Below are 25,255 nucleotides of genomic sequence, written 5' to 3' on the forward strand. Positions count from 1 at the left end.
ATAGTTTTCTGTTTACAGCCTCATACGAAATGCGGCCAAAAAAGGGACCAAATTCATCAAAAAGAGTTTGCATTATTATGTTGGAGTCCAAATAATAAATCTGATAAATCTGTCTAAAACAATCAGAAATCTCACACAACAGAAAACATGCTTGGAGTGCTTCTGGCAGCCAAAATCAGTGAACAGACTCGTGTAAGATTACCAAAAGAGCCATTTGTATCAGTTTGAGTGTGATAAGTCACCAGTCACATACTCTCTCTCTCACACTCACACACGGATACATACATGGCCACCTAGTGTGGGAGAGCGGGTACCAGCACAGAGCCAGTGGCAACCCAGGGAAGCAGGCAACCCAGCCCTGAACACCTTCTCCTTAAATGTTCACTCTCTCACTAACTTTTCAAAATCGTTTTCCAAAAAAATTAAAAACTAAACATTTATTCCTAAAATGTTTTTTTTTTTCAATAACCTTAGCATTACGGTTACTAAACATGATGACAAAAACAGGAAGTGAATGAAGACAAAACTGGAAAATGTCTGAGATTGTTTTTATAACATTTTTAATAACATTCAAAACAATAAAAACAACAGCTACAGTAAAAGCTCCAGACTGTTTTTCTGCTGTTCCAATGAAGACCTTCAAAATAAAAGCATCAGCTTTAATTGTGAAGCAGCAACAGCAGGAAATATTTCACAGCAACTTCATGCAGGTCCAGGTCCAGGTCCAGATCTTTTGCCCAGTTCCAGGTCCAGTCAGGCAGCTCAAGGGACTGACCGGGTTCAGGTCTGAGTTCTGACCCTGGCAAAGCTCCAGGTCCAAATCCAGAACCAGCTGCCAGCAGTTCTCCAGGTTTTGTTCTTTTTCAGGCCCAGGTCCAGGTCCTGCTCCAGGTTGAGTTCCAGGTCCAGAACCAGCTCTCCAGATTCCACTCTGGTTCAGGGAGCTCAGAGGTGCTGATCTGAGGACTTGATTTTCATTCAGTTCAGCTGGGCTGATACAGGTTAAAGAGGCGGTTCCCACGAACCGCACTCCCCTTTACCTGTATGTCTACACACCTGTAACAGCAACACATGCACTCTATGAGGCAACGCCTCCCTCGTGGTCTCCGTAGAGCTCTGCGAGTTTGCGAAACCTCGGCCCCCATTCGCTCAGAAAGCGGTAGCTTTGCTCTGACTCTACCGAGCTTAATGAGCTAAACGAGCTCAATGACTCAGCGGCCGACCCGCTGCCCTCAAAAGCATACGTCTGCAGAGAGTCGAAGGGCGGCGCCGTCAGGTCCAGGTTGGCCTCCAGGAGCCGGTTCCGAATGAACTCCTGGAACAGCTGGTTTTTATCTTTGATGGCTGGCAGGGGCTCAGCGGTGGTGGCGTGGCAGCTCCGTTTGGCTTGGTTCAGGTGTCTCAGCGTGAACATGTCAAAGGCCTCGGTGTCCGCCTCGCCACCACCCTCATCATCATAACAAACAATGTTCTCACGAACGTCTCGCTCATCGTCCGTGATCAGAGGCTCCCTCCTCCTGCGCCTGATGGCACCTGTTACCATGACAACACCTGTGGACACAGGAAGGGGCCAAGTCAGCATAACAAGGTGACAAGCAAGGCAGGTGATGGCAGTTATTTTAAAATGACTGAAATTCCATTGAAGTTCTCAAGGAAAACCCTGAATGTGGCAGAGAGATGACACTCGAGACCAAGTCTGAGTCTCACCCCTGAGCAGACTTTCTGAAAAACACCTGGAGTCCTGGAGCTCTCTGATGGTGCAAAGACTCACGGGACCCGAAACACTGAAGAATCTGACACTCACACTGAATTAAAGGACATCTGTTTTTTGAATTGGCTCATTTTGTGGAAGAAGAGCTTTATTTCATCACATACCCGTGCAGGTCTCTGCATCACACATGTAGTGCATATCACACACAGTACACACAGCTGGGGAGCAACTGCAGGGGGTTAAGAGCCTTGCTCAAGGGCCCACAGTGAAGCTAATGAGAGAGTAATGAAAGAGTCAATCAATTTATCCACTGTAGACATGAGGTGCTGAACCTCATGTCTTCGATGGAGCAGCTCTCATTACTAGAAATCTGGTCGAATTTATTAAAAACCCTAAAACGTGACTACCCAGGGTTGAGACCAGGGAACAGAGTTGCAGTCTTACATGCCTCTCTGCAGCTTCTCTCCTCCTGCCATCCCCATATAGATGTATTATCAAACAGCTATGTGATCATCTGCAAAAGAATAATTTGTTTGAAGAGCTTCAGCAGGGATTTATGGTCATGTAATGGCTGTGTTGCAAGTAGGAAGGAAGACCCCAATGCAGGATACACCAGGCAGAGATCAGACTTAAAATCCAACAACAGGCACTGGAAACACAGGACTTAAATACACAGGAGGGCTAATGAGGGAGGTGGAAACAGGTGGTAACACAGGTGGTAACACAGGTGACACTAATAACACTGACGAGACCAGGGGGAGCAAAACTGAACACAACAGACAGGGACTGGACAACTATCAAAATAAAACAGGAAGTAAGACTAGGGAACAGAGACGCAGACCTAACACAGAATACAGGGAGAACACCAGGGACTAGAAATAACAATTAAACCCCACAACCAAAAGAAACCCAGAACAGAACAGCCAAAATGAAGCAAAACAAAACACACTGGGTCAAAAGGACCCTGGACCATGACATTTATTGCCTGATTGTTGGGGTTAGTTTCTAATACTGTAGGAGCTTGACTTTACAGTATAAAACACCTTGAGGTGACTGTTCTTGTGAACTGGTGCTGTGTATATAAAGTTGAACTGAATTGAAGTGATGTTGTTTCCATGTAAAACAAAGGTCTAGTCAAATGTATGGATCAGCTCAAATGTGTCTTTGGGTTTTTTTTTGAACAGTGTTTGAACAGTGTGTGGAAAAACAGTTTGTTGCTCTATAAAAAAAAAAGCTAGGACATCTTACTACTCATCATTAATTGAAGAAAATAAGAACAACCCCAGGTTTCTTTTCAGCACTGTAGCCAAACTGGCAAAGAGTCAGAGCTCTGTTGAGTCGAGTATTCCTTTCACTTTAACGTCATGAATTTCTTCACAAATGAACATTTAACCATTAGAAAAAAAAATGTTCACAGCCATCTCACAGATGTATCTTTGTGTACAGCTGCTTTCAGCACTGCTGATATTTGTTCAGACTCTCTCTGATCACTCTTTCTGGGTTAACTTAGGTACTTAGTTACAATAGTTACTTCCTCCAAACCAGCAACATGTTTATTAGATCCCATTCCTACTAGACTGTTCAAAGAAGTCTTTCCAGTTATTGATGCTTCAATCTTAAAAATTATCAATCTGTCTTTATTAGTTGGCTATGTACCACAGACCTTCAAGGTGGCTGTAATTAAACCTCTACTTAAAAAGCCATCACTGACCCAGCTGTCTTAGCTAATTATAGGCCAATCTCCAACCTTCCTTTTCTCTCAAAGATTCTTGAAAGAGTAGTTGTAAAACAGCTAACTGATCATCTGCAGAGGAACGGTTTATTTGAAGAGTTTCAGTCAGGTTTCAGAATTCATCACAGTACAGAAACAGCATTAGTGAAGGTTACAAATGATCTTCTTACAGCCTCTGACAGTGGACTCATCTCTGTTCTTGTCCTGTTGGACCTCAGTGCAGCTTTTGATACTGTTGACCATAACATTTTATTACAGAGATTAGAGCTTGCTATAGGTATTAAAGGTACTGCACTGCAGTGGTTTGAATCATATTTATCTAATAGACTCCAATTTGTTCATGTAAATGGGGAGTCTTCTTCACACACTAAGGTTAATTATGGAGTTCCACAGGGTTCTGTGCTAGGACCAATTTTATTTACACTATATATTATTAGAAAGCATTGCATATGTGTAAACAGGGACTAGAAAGAGAGAGCAGATTTCTCCCATATTGGCTTCTCTTCATTGGCTCCCTGTTAAATCTAGAATAGAATTTAAAATCCTTTTCCTCACCTACAAGGTCTTGAATAATCAGGCCCCATCTTATCTCAAAGACCTCATAGTCCCATATCACCCCAACAGAGCACTTTGCTCTCAGACTGCTGGCTTACTTGTGGTTCCTCGGATACTTAAGAGTAGAATGGGAGGCAGAGCCTTCAGCTTTCAGGCCCCTCTTCTGTGGAACCAGCTTCCAGCTTGGATTCAGGAGACAGACACCCTCTCTATTTTTAAGATTAGGCTTAAAACTTTCATTTTTGATCAAGCTTATAGTTAGGGCTGGATCAGGTGACCCTGAACCCTTTCTTAGTTATGCTGCAATAGGACTAGGCTGCTGGGGGGTTCACATAATGCACTGTTTCTTTTCATTCAGCTCTTTTTACTCTGTTCATACACCACTCTGCATTTAATCATTAGTTATTAATAATCTCTGGCTCTCTTCCACAGTGTATCTTCTGTCCTGTTTCCCTCGCTTCACCTCCAACCAGTCACAGCAGATGGCTGCCCCTCTCTGAGCCTGGTTCTGCTGGAGGTTTCTTCCTGTTAAAAGGAAGTTTTTCCTTCTCACTGTGGCCAAATGCTGCTCATAGGGGGTCAATTTGACTGTTGGGTTTTCTCTGTATTATTGCAGGGTTTTTACCTTACAATATAAAGCGCCTTGAGGCGACTGTTTATTGTGATTTGGTGCTATATAAATAAAATGTAATTGGTTCTAGATCAGCTCTAAGTGGACTGGGTCCTGCAGCTTCTACTTCCTGTTTATGGCTTTCCCCTGAAGGGGTGGGGCTTTTTCTCAGGACATACCCAGCAGTGTGAGGAGACAGGTGAGGAGGATGGCAGTGGTGAGGGCGAGACCGTCTAGCAGCAGCGGTGACACCCTCTGGCTACAGCTGCGATGGTTTCCATGGAGGTCGCAGTCGCAGACGGTAATGGTCAGCGTGTTGGTGCTGCTGAGAGATGGACTGTCGCTGTCCGAGATCACCACCGGCAAGAAGTGAAACAGCTGTTCCCGCTGCAGGAACCCAGCCCGCCGCGTCAGGACGGACGCTGTGTTATCTATGGACAGATGAACATCATCAGCCAAGAGTTGCTTTTAAGGTAGCACACAGAAAGGAGGAGCTGGTCCCTGATTCAGAACCAGAAACACATTTCCACCAGTAAAACCTGGTACCAACACAGAACCACAACACTCCTGGGTCCAAAGGTGGAACATCTGAGGCTGTGGGAGGGGCTACAGCAAGAATCTCATGGATGATTGGCAGACAGAGCCCCCGGATTTTGTACGCCATGAAATTAAATATTTTTATTTTGTGATAATCGATTCTTAAACCTGTGGAAATGTGGGCTGGTTCTAAAATAAGCTCAGAAGCAGTGTTGGTGAAAATGAGTTAACAGATTACAGTTCAGTAAACTGCTCAGGTCACACCTGTACCTGTGCTAAGAACTAATCCAGATCCACACCGCTCCTCTACCGTCAGGCTCACAACTGCGCCCTGACCCTAACTCTCATCAGCAAACAGTCTGACCCGACCCACCGACCCGCTCGGTCACTCAGGAGGGGACAACGAGGTCCAGAACGGGAACCTGGAAACCACATCACAGACTCCTCCCACCTTTCATTAATGAGAGTGCGTGGAATGTAGAGACCTTGTCTCCAAACACCACATCACCAGAGTCTGCAAAACCTGAGGAGAAACAGCCTGAACTATAGTATGCTGGTGCCTGGTGACCTCTGACCTTTGAATCCTCCACTCTGTGGGATTCTCACTGTTCACCTGCAGAAAAAGGCTTTACAGTGACTCTTCTTGCTCTGATAGGCAAAACCGGGCATGCCTTGTGTGACCTGCTGTCCTCTGGGGGCGCTACAGGTCATTAGAAGGAGCAGGTGTTTGATTCTGTGACTCACAGTTCTCACTGTTCTGCTTTGTTCTGCTCCACACCACCACCACAACTCATTTAAAGGCTTTATAGCAGTTTGTTGGTTTCAACAATAAAGGCTGATTTCTGTTTTTAAGGTGAACTACACAGTTCTTCTGTTTAATGAGTTAAGGTGGCCCATACCATTGTTGTCTCTCAGGATGAAGCTGAGGTTCCCAGCTGCCTTGGCAGGCACAGAAAAAAGGAAGTGATGTCCGTTCTTGGGTTCGTCTGGATCCACAGCGCTCAGAGTTTCAATGATCTAAACATCAAATACAGATAGAAACTCAGAGGCACATTCAGTCGCTTCTGCTCGTGTCCTGAGATTAGGGGCTGATGGGACTTTTGGATCCGGCTCAGTAACAGATTAAACAGATTTCAGAGATCATGCGATTCATTTGGAGTAAATAACTCCGAATATTGATGTCAGGGATATCACAGCCATAGCTGCACACACTCACCTGCCTGTGCACACACTCACATGCTCACCTGTCAGTGAACACTTGCCTGTAAGCCATAGGCGAGCCTCACCTGTCCAGGCTGGGCGTTCTCACAGACGAATGTTTGGTACTCGATGGCAAAGCTCGGAGCGTTGTCATTAACGTCCATCACAGAGATCAGAACCAGAGCTTTTCCCACCTGAGAGTGATCCACTGACACAGAGACACACCTGTCAGGTATACCTGCCACTCACAGGAAGATAAAGGGATGTCATGTGACTTACAGCTTTCTGTGGCAAGCACGGTGATGTTGTGCAGAGTGCTGAGCTCTCTGTCCAGACGTCTGCTTGTCCTGATCACACCTGATTGGCTATCAATGTCGAAGTAATGCTCTATGTCTGACTTCCTGTCGATGGTGTACCTGCAGACAGGCACAGATGTTTTCTTTGTGTTTGGGATAAAGATGTTTGCAGTGATTTTACTGACTCACCGCTTTACCTGATGGGACTCTTGGAGAAGTCAGGGTCGTTAGCTGAAACCAATCCCACCTCAGTCCCCACCGGTGCTGCCTCTGAGACCGACATCCGGCTGAAGGGGGAGGAGAAGCGCGGAGGCTCATCCACGTTCTCCACCAACAGCCGAACTGTTGCCAAGTCACTGAAAGGCCCAACCGACAGGAAACGAGTGTCCACGTAGCGATTGGACGCCTCGATACGTAAAGTGTAGCTGGACTTGGTCTCAAAGTCAAGAGTCTGAGGAGGAGAGAGGACATGACATCACACATGCATTTGAGTGCAGGCTGGAGTTCTTCTGACTATTTACCAGAATTAATGTTGTTAATCGTGGTCTACAGACTACAAAATACCACATCAATGAAGTCTTTGAAACGCTGTCAATTGTTTCTACAGATCTGATGTTCACATTTATTATCCTGCTGACAGCGATGTTTGATCACATGGTCATACGCTGGTTTGGTGATCAGTAAGGGGCTCGATGTTCCAACTGTCAGTGTTTTGGCTGTGTTTACTTTGATGGTCTGATCACTCCAATCACCCAACCCAGATCTGAAACTTTCATAAAGAGGACATTAATGAGAACACTAGCACTTCATTTATGGAGGCCATAGCTACAACACTTAGTACAGTATAACAGCAGAGTCTGTGGATGGCCGGCTCAGTCAGTTCTCGGGGTTGCTGAAGATATTACACCTGTCGAAGTTAAAGCTGGAGAAAAGTCAGAAGACAAACTGCAGGAAGGCTGAGCGTAAATGGGGGAAGATAATAATTATTGGCCTATTTCTAAGCTTCCTGTTATTGATAAGATTATTGAGAAAATTGTTTTATTTAAATTATGAACTATTTGAATATTAACTGCTACTGTGACATGTTTAAATCAGGCTTTGGTCAGCACCACAGCACAGAAACTGCTCTTATGAAGGAGCAGTAACATCTACCTGGTTACTGTTAGGTCTTAGTGCAGTGTTTGATGCTACAGTCATAATATACTACTAGTATACTACTTGGCTGTCACTATATGACTTTGGTTCTACTGATTCATGATGTTTGTGGACAGCTGGGTGCAGCAGAATGTCCTTCAGTTAAACAGAGACAAGGCTGAGATGATTGCATCGTATCCCAGCAAATTCTACAGAGGCTTGTTCATGTCTTCATCTCCTGTATTGATGACTGCTGCAATGATCTCCTCACTGGCTTCATAAAAGGCTGGTGACTATTAGACAGCTGCAGTTAGTTCAGAATGCTGCTGCTAGATTTCGAAGCACTCCAGCTCTCGCCTCCCTGCATCGGCTTCCAGAAAGATACAGATTTAAATTCAAAGTACTGCTTTTTGTTTGCAAGTCACAGAATGGTTTGGGTTCTAGATACGTTTGACATGTTCAATGAACCTTAACCTGACAGGTCTCTGAGATCTGCAGGAGCTTTTCAGTTAGTGGTGAACTAAACAGGGTGAAAAGACTTTTAGCTGATATTCTGCTGGAACCAGCGCCCCCTGGAGGTCAGACTCTAAACTGAACAGGCAGCTAAAAAGCACTGCTCTGTCTCTTCCACTCCATTAAATATACTGCTGTTATTCTGTTTTGTAAATCATGTTGCAGTATTTAAAACGTGCCAATTGGTAAACTTGTGTGGCCATCAGAAAACCAGGTAAAGTGTGGTCATGTGATCATCTGAAGGTGACACCTGCTGCTTACAGCTGGACTCATCGTGCAGGTAAAGACACGACTGCTGACGGAGGGAGAAAACATTTATTTAAATGAGCTGAATATAAATCAGAACCAGAAATCCAAAAACGGTTTTCTCTGCATCACACACAGCGAGCTAAATTTAAACAGCTGTGAGCAGCTGCTGAGCAGCAGGGACCTCCTCTGGGACACCGCAGACACACGAGGCAGACGCTAACGCAATGATGCAATGATCACTGAGAGCTGGATCACAGGGGGTGGAGAAAACCTGAAACATCAGAACCTAACTGGAAGAGTTCTGTGACCTACAAAGAACCCAGAGCCTGCTCTGAGAACCCCTTTGAGAAATCAGTACCTTTAACAGGGTGACCAGTCCTTCCTGCGTGTGGGGATCTGTGAGGATCCTGAAGGTTCCCAGTCCATCTCCATCCAGGATCCTGTAGTCCATTTCAGCATTCGGACCAACATCCACATCCAGAGCTTTGATCTTAGCAACCACAGCTGACACCAGTGCGGATTCTGGGATGCTGAACTGGTAGCTCTCTGTGGGACACAGAAGATGGAGCCTGGATGAGCACCTGCAGCCCCCACTCAGGACAGAAACATGTTAGGTTATTGTACAGACGTTTCAGAGCAGCTGAATGGGTCAGCCGAGGACAGTTGAATAAGTTTGAATAAGTTTATGAACCTCTTGCAGGTTCACTGTTAGAATAAAAGTCCAGCAGACAGGTGGAGGAGATGCTCAGATGCTGAAGGAGCTGTTTCACTGAGTATGGCACAAAGATTCAAATATTTTGGGAAGAACGCAGAGTGACAGGACAGGAAATGATTTCTAAAGAAACTCCACTGAACCCAATGAACAGGTGTTATCAGGATACCCTCAGGTGAGACTCACTGCGGGGGAATCGAGGTGGATTGTCATTGACATCGGTCAGCATCACAGTGACTGACGTAGTTCCTGACAGACCTCCCATCTGACCAATCATATCTTTGGCCTGGATAACCAGCAGGTAACGGTCCCGCAGCTCCCGGTCCATGTCAGGCAAAGCTGTCCGCACCACACCTGCAGACAGGTGAGACTGAGGCTGAGTACAGTCTGAAGGTGAGGATGAGGAGAAGCGTTCAGGTGAGAAATGTGAGGTGAAGCATTTTACTGTGACAGAATCAACATGAAACACTCGTCTTTGATTAACACGCTAACATCCAGCCTGATATTTGCAATTTGTATACTTGTATATTGTCTTATAGTTTTTATACTTATTTGTTTTTTTCTGTAAGCACGAAGTACCGCAGCAATTTCCTAATGCTGTGAACCTGTTCACCCATATGGCAATAAAACCTTCTGATTCTGATTCTGATTCTGATTCTGATCGCCTCCCACATACTGATGTCACAAATAAGGTCACACGCGTGTTCTGCAGGACGGAGACAAACTGATGTGAAAGTGACATCATGTGACCTCGTTTACAAATGGCAAATAAAGCAGCTTCAGAGGAAGAGGAGGCTGTTTTAATCAGATTTAATCTGCTGTAATCTGATTACATCTGATCTGTGAGTCAGAGAGGAGGAGTCAGAGAGTGGGTGACAGTGGCGCAGCGGGCAGTGGCACAGCGGGCAGGTGCTCACAATGCAACCGGAGGGTTGCTGGTTCAAGTCCCCATCTGAGTGCATGCACTTGCAGCCTAATACAGCCATACCTCTGTTAGACAGCTGTGGCTACATTAGTAACTTACCACCACCAGGTGTGAATGAATAGTGCATGAAATTGTAAAGCGTCTTTGGATGTCTAGAAAAGCGCTATATAAGACTAATGCATTATTATTTATTATTATAGGAGGTGAACTTTTACTTTTGACCTTCTCCATTCTGATTTAATTTAACATGAAGGTGATTATGCAGTCATGTTGGCACTTCAGGCACTTTTAGGTGTTCAGGTCTGTATTAAATGTTAAAGCAGACCTCCTGGAGCACTTTTCTCCTCACACATGACAGTATTATCAATCACTGTTCATTTCCTGGTCCAAAATTCTGCTTCAGTCCCCAAAATCAAACCAACTACAAGAGTTAAAACAGTCCAATAAATAATCAATGTAGTTGTTCTCCAGCTGTTACAATAAAGTTTAATGTGTATAAAACGGAGGATTTCCGAGAGAAGTTGGCAGGAAGTTAGCTCGCTAGTTTCCATCTGGCTGAAGGATTTATAAAAACCTAAAATAAGGAGCTTTGCATGAAAGTTTTGGATTCCATGCAAAGCTCGTGAAGTCGTTTTGGATTACTCACTGTGCAAAAGTCCTGATCCTAAGCTTCATGTGCACACTGAGGGATGGTAGCTACAGAATGAGTTTTTAAAAATTGAGCTTAAAGATGTGCTGCACATGAATAGAGCTCATTAAAAAGCCAGAGAGGTTGAGAACGACCGCTGAAGAATTTATTCAAAAACCCACAAAAACCTGCAGCAGGTTAAAAAGCCTCGTCCTACACAGGAGACATGGAGGACAGACAAATCGAGGTTTATTTACATTTAATGTCAGTTAAATAGAGCTCACTTCTTTGGCACGCTCACTCATCTAAAGTGTTTTACACATAAATTATTCACAGTTTAGAATCTTTTCTGAGGGAACTTGTTGTATTGTGCAGCTAATGAACTCATTTCAGAGAACGAACAGAGAACAGGTGTACAGGAACCTCTCATTGCTCTTCGTCTCCTCTTCCCTCCCAGGCCCAGAAAGGAAGTACACACTGATGACCAAACACCCAGAAAAAGCACTAACTGACCAATACGATCAATACTTCTGACTATGTCTACTTTTAAGATCAGACTTAAAACTTTCCTTTGTGATAAAGCTTATAGTTAGGCCTGGATCAGGTGACCCTGAACCCTCCCTTAGTTATGCTGCGATAGGCCTAGGCTGCTGGGGGGTTCCCATGATGCACTGGGTGTTTCTTCTTCATTCACCTCTTTTCTCTCTGTTTATACCCCACTCTGCATTTAATCATTAGTTATTATTAATCTCTGTCTCTCCCCCCTCAGCCCCAACCGGTCACAGCAGATGACTGCCCCTCCCTGAGCCTGGTTCTGTTGGAGGTTTCTTCCTGTTAAAAGGGAGTTTTTTCTTCCCACTGTCACCAAGTGCTGCTCATAGGGGGTCGTTTTGATTGTTGGGTTTTCTCTGTATTATTGTAGGGTTTTTACCTTACAATATAAAGCACCTTGAGGGAACTGTTGCTGTAATTTGGTGTTATATAAATAAAATTGAACTGAAATGAAGTGAATTGTGTCTGTGGTGTTGGTGCTCACCTGTCTTTGGCTCCACAGAGAAATATGGCTGCCCCTGCAGGATGCTGTAAACCAGACGGGCAGAGTTTCCGTAGGTTGGATCATCAGCGTCTGTCGCCACCACAGTGACCACAGATGTACCTGTGTAAAATCAAACTTTGTTCATACAGGGACTGCTGACAGTGCTGGGCTTTGGTTCTGGTCCCAGTGGACTCGAGCAACAATAAAATCAGAATCAGGACAGTTTATCATGAGTAATTCTGCATCTTGTTTTCGCTTCATAAAGTGTGTTCACGGCAAAGGATTTGAGTGAAATCTTAACGTAAAGTTTCAAGGTCAACAGAGAAACACTAGTGAGCATGTGCAATGGGACCAACAACGGGAGACTCACCTGCAGGACAGAAAACACCTCATCCAGGTGTTTACCCATCCAGGTTATCTTTGTATTGGCAAGGCTCTCTGTAAGTTTCACAATAAGAACTTGCTCAGCTGTGGTTTGTACATTAACAGCCTATTTGCCCTCAGACTTTCCCATTAAAAGCCTGTCTGACATCCGATTTTCAGACTAAAGTGCTCTTTAAGTTCTGTTTTTCACATTTGAAAGCAGCAGCCTGTGAAGGTGGGCTGATTTCTGCTTGCTGAATCACTGCTGATCTAATTCATATCCAGCAGAAGTGACTTCAGTTTCTGGACGACAGATTCTGTCGGAACAGAAACGAATCAGCTGTAAAAATCCATCAGACAGAAAAAAATCTGCAGCTGAAGCTCAGCCTGAGTTCACTGTGTTTCACTTACTGAACTGACTTCAATCACATATTATCTGTTCAAATGGGACTAAATGATGACAAAGTTGTTTCAGACCAGATAAAAGCTCTTTCAGGTCACTGATCAGGACAGAATGGACCTGTGTCCGGTCTGGACTCACCTATAGGTGACCTCTCAGCCACCTGGGCGGTGTACGGTCCATCCAGGAACTTGGGCTCGTTGTCGTTGATGTCCTGGACCTTGATGATGAACTGGGACTCGGGTTCCAGAGGCAGGTTGGTTTTTCGGTCCCGAGCTTGAGCTCGCATGGTGTAGTACGCCTGCTGTTCGCGATCCAACCTTTTGGTGGCGTGTATGTCTCCTGTGTCTTCATCAATGGAGAAGATGGACCTTGCGCCTTCGCCACTCAGGACGTACCTCACCTGTCCATCACCTTTATCCAGGTCAGAGTGGAGCTGCAGGAATGAGTGGAGGAAACTGGTAAATCAGTTTCTTATTGATGTAACTGAGAAGATGACACTTCAGAGATTCGGCAAACCCTGAAACACTCAAAGCAAATGTGACTGATTCATTTTAATGAAACTTCACTTGTTTCATTTCTGAAACAGTGTCACTAAACTTTGTGTATAATTGCTCGATCGTCTTTGCCTCAGCAATGGTGAATGAACTGCTGCTTACACAGCATTTTTCTACTTTATTTAAGCACTCAGAGTGCTTTCTTACTACAAGCCTCATTCACCCATGCACAAGTGCAGTTAACCTAACATTCACACACACTCAGATGGATGCATCAGGGGAAACTCAGGGCTCAGTATTTTATATGCCAGGGATTAAACCACCAACCTTCCAGATAGCAGACGTCTTACCTCCCGAGCCACAGCGGCCTCACGAGAAAAAAACGAGTCTGGGCTCAAGCTCAGTTATACTTGTGCTCGTCTGACCTGATTTAGTTCACAGAGGTCTAAAAAGTGAATCCCTGACACTAAACTCTTGTTCATCAGGTCCGTCTGTCCACATCAGAACGAACACCCTGCCCAGCGTGGAGTCTTTTCTGAAGTCTTCTATTTCCCTCACCTGTGTCCGTTCATCTTTGGTGTGCGAATGTTTCCAAATACCAGTTTCATATCCAGGACTCTGCATAGTCTTTGGAAAAGTCCTCATCCAGTCCTCATTAGAAGTTCCTGCTTAAAATATGTCATATCTTCAAACCACTTAGAAAGATTCAATAGAACTTTGGTGTCTATCAAAGTGAATTCTTCACATTTCTATTGCTCTTTTTATGTTTCTCCTTTTCCTTCCCATCTTTTTTCCCTTTATTTTTTCCCTGAGGAATTTTATTTTGTAGGACGTGGAAAATTTGGAGGATGGATCAGGTGTGGTGTGCTTTCGCAGTTTCTGTTTGTAGTTCTGTTTCTGCAGACATGTTTCAAAGTTTGATATCAGAAGAGACTCCCTGAGGTGCTGACAGGAAATAAAAACAAATTTTTGTTCTGTTTCAGAGAAAATTTAAATCTGCTTCAGGTTCACACACTCGGACTCACACCAACCCCACGTCTACAACACAGACAGATCCGGGATCAGTAAATTTACAGTTTGTACCTTTCCGACATAGAGCGGCTCGTCTCCCGTGTACTCCTCCAGGACGAAGAACTGGTTCCACACCCAGCTCCTCCTCCTCCTGCTTTGGGAGGAGTAGACACTGGCTCCTCCTCCTAGTGCTCCTCCTGATACCTGAGGGAGGGCGACTGAGTTCAGTGTCATCGCCCCACAACCGGACTGTTCCCACAGGGAAAGGATGAACACAGTGAGCACGCTCAGGAAACACAGAAAGTTCATCCCTGAGGGGCCAGATGCTGTCCAACAAAGAGATGTCAGAGGGTCCGAACTGTCCAGCGAGGAGGAGACGAACACTCCCAGAGAGGAGGGACAGGAGAAGCCTGCTGGGATCCTTTGAGACAAACAAAATCAAAATTTACTGTAAAGATGGTCTCAGATTTTCTGGAGTTGAGGCCAAACAGAGACCTGGCCTCAGGTGTGATCATTTGATTACTGATGACATCGTTAAAATGTATCTGAGTGACTTCTTATTTCATTTTGATTTTTCAACAAAAATCTGAATTCTGAGACAAATGAATCAAAGTATCATTGTCAGTGTCAGTGCCAATCATTTTCCAATAATCAGTTCAATAACATCACTGCAATGTAAATAAAGTTTCAATGAGTTTGAAGGATTTATTTGAGTGCTGCTGCAGAGGCTGATTCAGTCTTAATCTGTCTCTTCATTTCTGCTTTGACTGTCTGAACTTTTCATGAAACAAACATAAAACACAGCAGGAACCAGTATGAGGTGTGATTATAAAATATTTGAGTCCAGTTTAAAGGATTTTGTTAATCTGAAGCTGCTCTTCATCGCATTAAATCTGCTCCAGTAATCTGAAAACACTCTCCTCACTCTAAAATCTGCCATTTCTTTATTGGACATTGGCTCAAGACTTAAATACATAAACCAGCGCTCTTACCTTCCAGCTCCTGAGCTGAGAGTCCTCTGTGGCTCTGCAGGTTATTGATAGTAATCACATCAGATTACAAAGATTGATTATTGATGAAAGGAGGTTGAAACCAGCAGCAGCTGTGACACTCTCTCTGCTGCCGCTTGCCGTCTGTCACACAAACCCCATTCCCTCTGAGGAGGCTGTTAGGCTCCACCCCCCATTAGCAGGAAGGGAGGAGTCACATGAGACTGACTGAAGCTTCAGCTTCTTCATGTCTGAGGCTTCACATGTTGTTTTCAATGACCATCTTCTCAGAGCTCCTGAATTAGCCTGGGCACTTCTAACGAAGAGTTTCAGATTCAGGAAAGCTCTCAGAGGAAACCACAGAGAGGGACTGAAGCTGTTGGTTTAGCGCCTCGCTATTTAACTGAACATTTGAAACCCTATAATGCTACCAGAGCCCTGAGGTCTATGAACCAACTGAATATGCCTAGATCCAGGCTGAAAAGCAGAGGCGAAAGAGCCTTTTCAGTGGAGGCACCCAATCTCTGGAATAACTTACCCTTTCACATAAGAGCAGCACAGACTCTCATTTTAAACCACTTCTAAAAACACATTTATATTTGCTTGCATTCGGGGCTGGTTGAGCTGAGTACTCTGGTTTTATTATGCAAACACAGCTTGTATTTATTATTTTTATATTTCATTGTTAGTTAATATTTATTGTTGGTTTAATGACTGATGTATAGTATATGTTTTGTATAAACTGTACAGCACTGAAGTTGTTTTAATGTGCTATACAAATAAACTCTGACTTGACTTTTTTTTGCAAATCTTTTTCATTTTTGTCCAGTGTTCCTGTTTTTAACCCTGCTGTGTTTCTGTATTGGAGAGCGATAGAGCACAAACGTTTTCCCTGCAATATCTAACCTGCAGGATTTAATTAACTTATCATCATTCAGTTTTTGGACAACATCTTCCTCTTTGTCTTTCCAACACTTTCTCCTCTCATTACAAAAATTTTCATCTTCTTAAAGTCATCCATCCGCTTCCACGCGGTTTCTCACTGACATTTAAAGAGAAATTCTTAGAAGATTTCATTCTTTGTAGGGGAAAGCTTCTTGAATGTGAACCCCATTCAGGTTCTAGTTCAGTTTCAGGTTCAGTACTTTGCTGTAATCTCACCTTGACACACCTGTCTCAGCTTCAGCATGGACAAAACACAGCAAAACATTCATTTAACCTGTTCCTATTGTGTTCATTTCTGCACTGTATGTGTATTCCTTTATTTTCTTCTTTTTTTTCTCTCTTTTCTTTCTTTGCATGATTTACAGATCAAAATGATCCTTTTTTATCTGGGTCTCCATTCAGGTTTGGACAGGTGGGTGGGGGTGCTGTGCCTGAGATGGCCATATAAAGATGCTGTTTCTCTGTGACATCATACAGATCAAAAAATATTTAAAAAACTGTGTAAACAGAGTGTTTATATAAGTCTGAAGCCTGAGCTTTAACGTGTATATACAACCTTGAAATGCCGAATGAAGCACAATGAGGTCACTATGAACTGTGAACATCCACCACTGGAGCAGGAGCTAGATGACAGGAAGTGAGGAGAAGTTGAGCACCTGACAGGCTGCTGCCTCTCAGTGAGAATCACTTCCAAAATTAAACCCACAGAGGAGACATCAGGACACTAAAAATATTCTGATCAAAGAAACTTTCTGTAAACTCTGAGCTGAAACACATAAAAACATTCAGAGAGTCAGATTAAAAGCCATCAAGGGCTATTGTTGATTCCTGATCAGCCTTTGGAAGGGATCAAAAGACTTGACAGAGTCTTAAGGTGTGAACAGATAATTGATTAACAGTCCTCAGATCAATGAGAAACTCCTCAGAAATTCTTTACAAGAAAAATGAGGACAGACAAGAGAACAGGAAGTCAATCTCATGTGTTCAGAGGTAGCTTTGGAGGTAATGAGTCCTAAGATTAATTTTTTGTTTTACATTATGTAATGCATTTGTTTTACAAGTCAATTAATCAATTTGTTAATGTTAAAAAAAATATGGTCCTTTCTATTAGAACTGAGAATTTGGACTGACAAAGGCCTGAAGAAGGCAGAAGGAGGACTGATAAAGGACTGAAGAAGGACTAATGGAGGTCTGAAGGAGAACTAAAGAAGGTCTGAAGGAGCACTGGTGGAGCCCTGAAGGAGGACAGAAGGGGATCCGAACAAGGACTGAGAGGTCTGACTGATGACTGATGGAGAAAGGACAAAGGTCTTATGGAGGACTGGCAGAGGTTTGAAGGAGGACTGACGGCTGTAGGACATCCTACAGCAGGATGAATCAACACCCCCGAGTCACACTAACTGCGAGAATCCTTGAAGCACAGGTCGAGGAGGAGGAGTAGCAGCAATCTTCCATTCCAACTCATTAATCAATCAAAGACCCAGACAGAGTCAACACTACATTTAATCTATTATTAGATTCAGTTGGCTTCTCTCAAAATGTAAACGAGCCCACCCACCATGTCCTGACATATGGCATAAAAACTGAAAACTTAACAGTTTTCCCTGAAAGCCCCCTCCTGTCTGATCATTTCTTAGTAACATTTGCATTTACTTTAATGGATTACACAGCAGTGAGGAATAAGTTTTAATACAGTAGAAGTCTTTCTGAAAGTGCTGTAACTAAGTTCAAGGATCTAATTCCTTCATTATTATGCTCTTCAGTGCCAACACTGTGCAGTGCAGCTACCTAAACTCTGCTCCCAGCAGGGTTATTATAGTAAACTAAAACGAACGAAATAATGAAAACTGAAATTGAAAAAACATTGTTGCTAACTGAAATAAATAAAAACTAAAATTAAAAGGAAAAAACGATAAGTAGCTAAAACTGTACTGTGAGTTTAAAAAATAACTAAAACTAAAATTATAGATAAAATGACCTTCCTTTTCTTGTTTGTCATTTTATTTAAAAGCCTTGTGAACTGATCATTTTTCCACTCTCTGAGTTTAAGCTGGGAGCGCCGTCGGGCAGCTGTGTGCATGCGCGTGCTCACTGCGCTGGTCCGCAAAGTAATGGCAGCGGTCTGCCGAGAAAGCGGCAGAGTCCCATGTGGAGTTTCTTTGAGTCCGATAATACAGATAGAAGAGCGTCTTGTTGTGAATGATGAAAAATGTATGGAACACGTCTCAGTGAGGATAAAACACCAACATCAAAGTCCACCTGAGAAGCTACACAAGGCAACTACAGAAACCGCTCTGAACCGACGTAATCTGGCGTTCACCTCCGGAGAAATGAGACTACTCCTCGGGTCCACTCAGCCGCAACGTTGTGATGAACCTGTTCTGTCCTTGTGCGTTTCCGGCCACTTTATCAGTGAGAGAATAGCAATCAGGAACAATCAATAAAAGGACTCAAAAATGTCAGCAAATTCCTGGAGGGAGCTGCTAAAACTGTCGGAATGGACGAGAGGGAATGAAGAAAGTGAAAAAACAGGAACAAATATGTTTGCAGCCAAAAAAACTGAGCATAAAGAGGGAGGACCAAAAGAAGTCCCAGCCGGCACCGCATATAAAACACCAGCACACGACCGTAGGGTAATGAACACACACAATCCACCTACACAAGCAGAAATGCGACATGAGGTCTGCCACATATCGAGCATCTAACCAAGCTAGCTCCAAAACAGAAGCTGTTGTTAATCTGCTGCACTAACGCTGAACTTTATATTAGAGTTTATTGTAGATTTTATTGAGTTTGGGAGTTCATGCGTTTCTTTGTTTCTCCCTGTTGATGTTTATGGGTGTCCTTAATATTACACACAATTAGCACACAATGCTGCTGTATGTGAACAGTTAGTTGTTGAATATATTTCTTTAAACGGGATCTTTTGTTGAGTTTTTATTACACAAGAGTTACTCTTGTGCCTTGAATCTTGCACCTGACAAAGTATGAAAAACTAAAATTAATACTGAAACTAACGAAATTAAACTAAAACTAAGCAATAAACCAAAAATAAAAACTAATAAAAACGAGCAAAACCACTCTGAAAACTAATTAAAACTAACTAAATTAAGGAAAAAAAAGTGAAAACTAACTAAAACTAAACGATAATGTAAAATCCAAAACTATTATAACCCTGGCTCCCAGTGAGGTAGATTATTGCGTCAGTAGTTTTACGTCCTGCGTATGACTTTGGATACTGTGGCTCCTCTGAAAAAGAAAGTCTCAAATCAGAAGTGCCTGACTCCGTGGTATAACTCACAAATTCGCAGCTTAAAGCAGATAATAAGCTGGAGAGGAAATGTCATCTCACTAATTTAGAAGCTCTTCATTTAACCTGGAAAAAGAGTTTGTTGCTCTATTTTAAAAAAAGTCCTCCATAAAGCTAGGACATCTTACTACTCATCATTAATTAAAGACATTAAGAACCCCAGGTTTCTTTTCGTCACTGTAGCCAGGCTGACAAAGAGTCAGAGCTCTGTTGAGTTGAGTATTCCTTTCACTTTAACTTTTTGTTCATGTAAATGTGGAGTCTTCTTGACACTCTGGTTAATTATGGAGTTTAACAGGATTCTGTGCTAGGACCATTTCTATTTGCACTATACATGCTTCCCTTAGGCAGTGTTATTAGAAAGCATTGCATCAATTTTCATTGTTATGCAGATGATACCCAGCTTTATCTATCAATGAAGCCAGATGACACACATCAATTAGTTAAACTGCAGGAAAGTTACGGTACTTGGCCCCACAAATCTTAGAAACATGGTATCTAACCAGAAAGTCTGGATGGCATTACCTTGACCTCCAGTAACACTGGATAGGATATGTCCTTCAATGCACATATTAAAAAAATATATAGGACTGCTTTTTTTGGATTATTGCAATATTTCTAAAATTAGAAACATCCTTTCTCAGACTGATGCTGAAAAGCTAATTCATGCATTTATTACTTCTAGGCTGGACTATTGTAATTCATTATTATCAGGCTGTAGTAAAAGCTCCCTGAAAAGCCTTCAGCTGATCCAAAATGCTGCAGCTAGAGTACTGACAGGGACTAGAAAGAGAGAGCAGATTTCTCTCATATTGGCTTCTCTTCATTGGCTCCCTGTTAAATCTAGAATAGAATTTAAAAATTTTCTCCTCACATACAAGGTCTTGAATAATCAGGCACCATCTTATCTCAAAGACCTCATAGTACCATATCACCCCAACAGAGCACTTTGCTCTCAGACTGCTGGCTTACTTGTGGTTCCTAGGATACCTAAGAGTAGAATGGGAGGCAGAGCCTTCAGCTTTCAGGCGCCTCTTCTGTGGAACCAGCTTCCAGCTTGGATTCAGGAGACAGACACCCTCTCTATTTTTAAGATTAGGCTTAAAACTTTCCTTTTTGATCAATCTTATAGTTAGGGCTGGATCAGGTGACCCTGAACCCTCCCTTAGTTATGCTGCTATAGGCCCAGGCTGCTGAAGAAGGTCTGAAAAAGGACTGACAGAGGTCTGATGGAGGACTGAAACATATCTGAAGGAAGACTGTTAGAGGAGTGATGGAAGTCTGAAGGAGGAATGACAGAGGACTGACAGAGGAGTTAAGGAGGACTGAATGAGGTCTGAAGAAGGACTGAGAGGTCTGATGGAGGAATGGCAGAGATCTGAGGGACATCTGAAGCAGGACTGAAGCAGACCTGATGAAGGTCTGACAGAGGACTAAAGGACTGATGGAGGACTGATGAAGGTCTGAAGGAGGGCTGAGAGAGGTCTGATGGTTTCCTGCAGGGCTCAGTGTGAGAATGCATCCTCGACCTTTACGCCAGACAGCAGGAAATGAAAATAAATACCAGATAATCTGCAGGAAGTCCCACTCAGAGGTGAAGAAGAAAAGACCAGAAGGAAAGTCTCAGTTTGAGCTTTGTTTCCAAACTTTCTTCATAGATGCCTTCATCACCTGTCTGAATCAGACTGACATCACGACTCCCAGTCAGCTGACATGTTACTTGAAATGAGCCACTACATATTTGTTAACTGCTGGGGAGAAAGATGAGTCTCTGACTTTGTTTACAGAGTGTTAGTCTGCCTGCAGGAGCTGCTGCTGGATTTTATTAAGCACAAGTCAAACATCACAGGAATTGATGACACCCGTCACCTTCATCATCATCATTATCCTCTTTATCTCCTCAGGTAGGTCTCAGGAGGTTGACAGCAGATCAAACTGCTGTGGTTCATCTGCAGGTTTACAAGATGCAGTATGACAGGACAACTTTTTATATTTAGACTGAGAAAAATTCTACACGTCAACTGTGAGAGACAAAACACACAACAGAGGGGCAACCAGCAACCGAGGGCTGATGACCGACAACTGAGAGTGACAGATGACATCAGAGTGCATCAACTGACAACTGATGATGACCAACAACAACACATATAAAGCACATTTAGAGTGTTGCTAAGAACTGTGAAGACAAGTGAACAAACAACTGATGAGTTCATCTGGGACAGAAAACTGGCTCAGAGGTCAGAGGTCAGGGTGATGGCTCCTGATACAATCTTCTCTCTCATTGGACCAGAACGCAGCATGTCTGAAGGTGTGGGGGAAGGGAGGGCGGAGCCTCAGAGACCCATGAGTCTCAGGTGTTCTGATCTGTGACAGCCTGCAGCTTCTCTGAGCTCAGGTGTTCACAGGAAGTGAATCAGCTGCTGCTGGCAGTGAGACACACGAGCGCGCGCGCACACACATAAAGCTAAGAAAACACTAACGCATAAAAACACTAAGGAAATGAAAATCAGTGAGAGGACAGGCTCATCACACCAGGACAGTGTTAATTTTGACAGTAAATTTTGATTTAATTTTAGTCATAATTTAGTCATCTGAATAGTTTTAGGTTTAGTCTGGTTTTAGTCGACTAAATCTACAGCCGATTCAGTCGACTAAAACATAAAGGGGGTAAAATGTAAATGCTTTTTCTTCAGTTCCCTTGAATTAGTCATTATACACACTTATATGAAATTAGACATTTATTAAAAGTTATGGAATATTATTAATGCTTGACAGACCAATACACACACAAACGTATTGAACAAACAACACCTTTATTTACCCAAACTTGTTTATTGTGCATAACAATAAAATATTGATGAGTACGCCTGCTCTGCCTGAAAAATTCACAGGGTAGTTTGGCCTTCCCAGGTTTAGATCAGATTTGTGCATCTGATTGGATGTTGTCCCTGCCAAGCATTTTCATCTCATTTTCATTCAGTGACAAAAGTGTCAATTAATTTCATCATCGTTTTTATCCTTTTAGATAGTTTTTATTTAGTTATTGTCTCGTTTTCGTCATGAAAAAAAGGTCGTTGACCAAAACTATGATGAAAATAGTCCGTCAACAAAACTAACACTGCACCAGGACCAGCACCAGAACCTGGATCTGGATCAGGACCAGGACGAGGATCAGGAATGCCCAGTGCAGTCCTGATCCTCATTTCTTTGCTGTGTGAAGTGGAGCAGAGGATGAGCTGATTGTTTCCACAGATGAAGATGTCCTGCAGGAAAACAAAAACTCACAGCTGAGCTCTGCAGGTTTGGCTCAAGGACACTTCAGCAGAGAATGATTCTGATGATTTACAGGTGAGAACTCGGAGTCATGTGACTCAGATGTCTGCTTCAAGGTTAAGACTCTTCATCACTCCAACAATCTCACCATTTTCAATTCAGCTTCATTTAAAGAGCACCAGTTTGCATCAGGAATCCAGAGAAAGTACAAAGAGAACCAGACTGAGATGGGGCCAGATGAGAAGAGCAGAGATGAACAACACACTACAGCAACGAGAAAACAAAAGCGAAGCAGCGATGAAATAAATACAAAGGAAGTGGAGAAGAAATGCATCATGGGAGGTGGCAGCAGACTGACAACCAACAAAATCAAAGAAAATGGTAAAAAAAAAAAACTGGGACAGAGATTAAAACTAATGAGGTTAATCAGTTCCATGAGTGAGATCCTCTCAGAGAGGCTGGGGGGGTGACAGTGGCGAAAGGACACACAAGAGCTGTGACATACTGTTTGTTAGAGAGTCACATCCTGAGTTCATTGGGAACTAACTGCAGGTCGAAGACAAAACATATATAAACCAAATGTGTTTATATGAACAGAAATGTTTGCAACATATAAATATGCTGGCTGTTAAACACCTGCCCAGTGACACGTGATACACAGTGATGTGTGTTTGAACCCGAAACCTGTTCATGTCCGGCTTTAACAGCCGACTTCTCCACACGCAGACAAACTCCTGCCTCTGTCACACAAACAGTGGACAGTAAAAAATAAAATATTAAAGGAGCAAATATTTCCTAAGCATACAGACTTTTCTTCCTGCAGGTGCAGTGAGTCGTTCTGTTGTCTGGGTTATGAGATTACTGAGAACACTGGCAGGCGCACAAAATCGTTCATTTGGAAATATTTATTCAGTTCCATTAAAACGTAACAAATAAGCTGTTAACACTAAAGCTCGGACACTTTTCCTGTAAATCCAAGGATTTAATTACGCACATGTCACTGTGTTATAAACATGATTGCTGATCAATGCATTTGTTGAAAATGGCACTCTGGTCATTCCAGCTGCCCGTTCAGCACTTCCAACCTGAAGTCTCCACTAACCACGTGACGATCCTGAACCAGCGCTGATGCCTCTGAGGGTGCTGGGAACTTTACCAAGCTCAAAATAGCTTTTCAGCATCAACATCAGAGACGCCGTCTTTGTGCAGTCTTAATTAAATACAAAAATTTTGTCTTTAATTTTTTGTTTTGCTCGGAGTTCAACTCTTCAGTGTGACTGCAGATTAATAACAGATGGTGCAGAAAACATGCCTGAATATTTAAAATAAAAGCTCAGCACCCATGTGAACACACACACACACACACACACACACACACACACACACACACACACACACACACACACACACACACACACAGAGTAATATGAGGTGACAGTTTCGGAGGTTTGGCATTTCAAAGTGTCCTGCTTCAGCCTGAAGGCGGTGGTTGGGGGTGGCACACACACCATCAGCTAGTTACCAGCTGACAGGAAGTGACAGGGTTGAGTTGAGGTGGAACGCTAATCTGCTGGTTTCATGGTTCAGAACATACTGATATTGATCAATGTGTGATTTTATCTCTAAAACTGACTCATCAATCACAGCTCAACTGACTTCATCACTTCTTCAGAAACACACAGGTTAGCTCCCCTAAGAGAGACACACACACACACACACACACACACACACACACACACACACACACACACACACACACACACACACACACACACACACACACACACCCTGCAGGATGAGTATGATCACAGATGTGTCTTCAGGAGTTAATTAGACTTTAACGCCATTTGTCTGGAAACACCAGTGAGTGTGTTACTGTGTGTGTGTGTGTGTGTGTGTGTGTGTGTGTGTGTGTGCTGTTTCCGCTCTATTTCACAGCTACAAACCGGAGTGAATCATCCAGCGCGCCCTGCAGGCTGCAGGAGGAACTGATTTTAAACTAACTGAATAAAAGTGCAGCGTGAGTGTTTTGTTCTTGAGTCCTCGCTAAAATGAAGACAGCTGTCAGCAAATGAACACGAGGTGAAACCGTTAAAATGGCAGCAAACATTAAATAAAGGTTAAAATTTATCATCTGATGGGATCAAATCTGTTTTGGTGCTTTAGAAATCGAAATATTTTAAATCAGGTCAGCTTATTCCTGAGACCATTTAAAAACAGCTGCTGATTACCAAAGTGCTAAAATAATGAAATAAAGAATAAACAGATTTAAAACTGTCAAAGAGTAAAAACAGGTTTTATTAAAAATAAGTCCTGATGTGAAACAGCTGCTGTACAGACCTGATGGACCACTGATCTGAGATCAGAGAGGTGAGGAGACGCCACCCTGTGCAACGACCTAAAAAAACAATGAAATCTGAAAATCACACAGCCAGTGTGAGTCAGTCACAATGGAGTTTGAATAGAGACAAAGTTAAATTCACTCATGTCTCAGTTGTGGTATGGTTCTGGTAGATTAGGGGGTTGTTTTCTCCAATCACAGAATCTCAGGTGCAGCAGTGAACCAGCTTTCCTCAGCAGTCCAACTGTAGGCATGTGCATCTAAGCGCTTTTATTGTCTAACATTCAC

At 43.0% G+C, this 25,255-nt stretch overlaps 1 protein-coding gene across 1 annotated transcript; it reads right to left on the minus strand.

The window, feature by feature from the left end:
- Positions 1-870: 870 nt before the first annotated feature.
- Positions 871-15,235, minus strand: LOC115795506 (cadherin-7-like). The gene is made up of 12 exons (XM_030751467.1): positions 15,102-15,235; positions 14,182-14,530; positions 12,743-13,037; positions 11,839-11,958; positions 9,436-9,603; positions 8,896-9,083; positions 6,839-7,092; positions 6,625-6,761; positions 6,432-6,553; positions 6,045-6,162; positions 4,788-5,039; positions 871-1,551 (listed from the first exon to the last, which is right to left on the minus strand). Exons 2-12 carry the CDS (start codon positions 14,416-14,418, stop codon positions 1,079-1,081), a joined length of 2,364 nt encoding a protein of 787 aa, XP_030607327.1. The 5' UTR covers positions 14,419-14,530; positions 15,102-15,235; the 3' UTR covers positions 871-1,078.
- Between the last annotated feature and the right edge of the window lie 10,020 nt (positions 15,236-25,255).

Source organism: Archocentrus centrarchus, chromosome 17 (assembly GCF_007364275.1).
Source record: "Archocentrus centrarchus isolate MPI-CPG fArcCen1 chromosome 17, fArcCen1, whole genome shotgun sequence".
Lineage (NCBI taxonomy): Eukaryota > Metazoa > Chordata > Actinopteri > Cichliformes > Cichlidae > Archocentrus > Archocentrus centrarchus.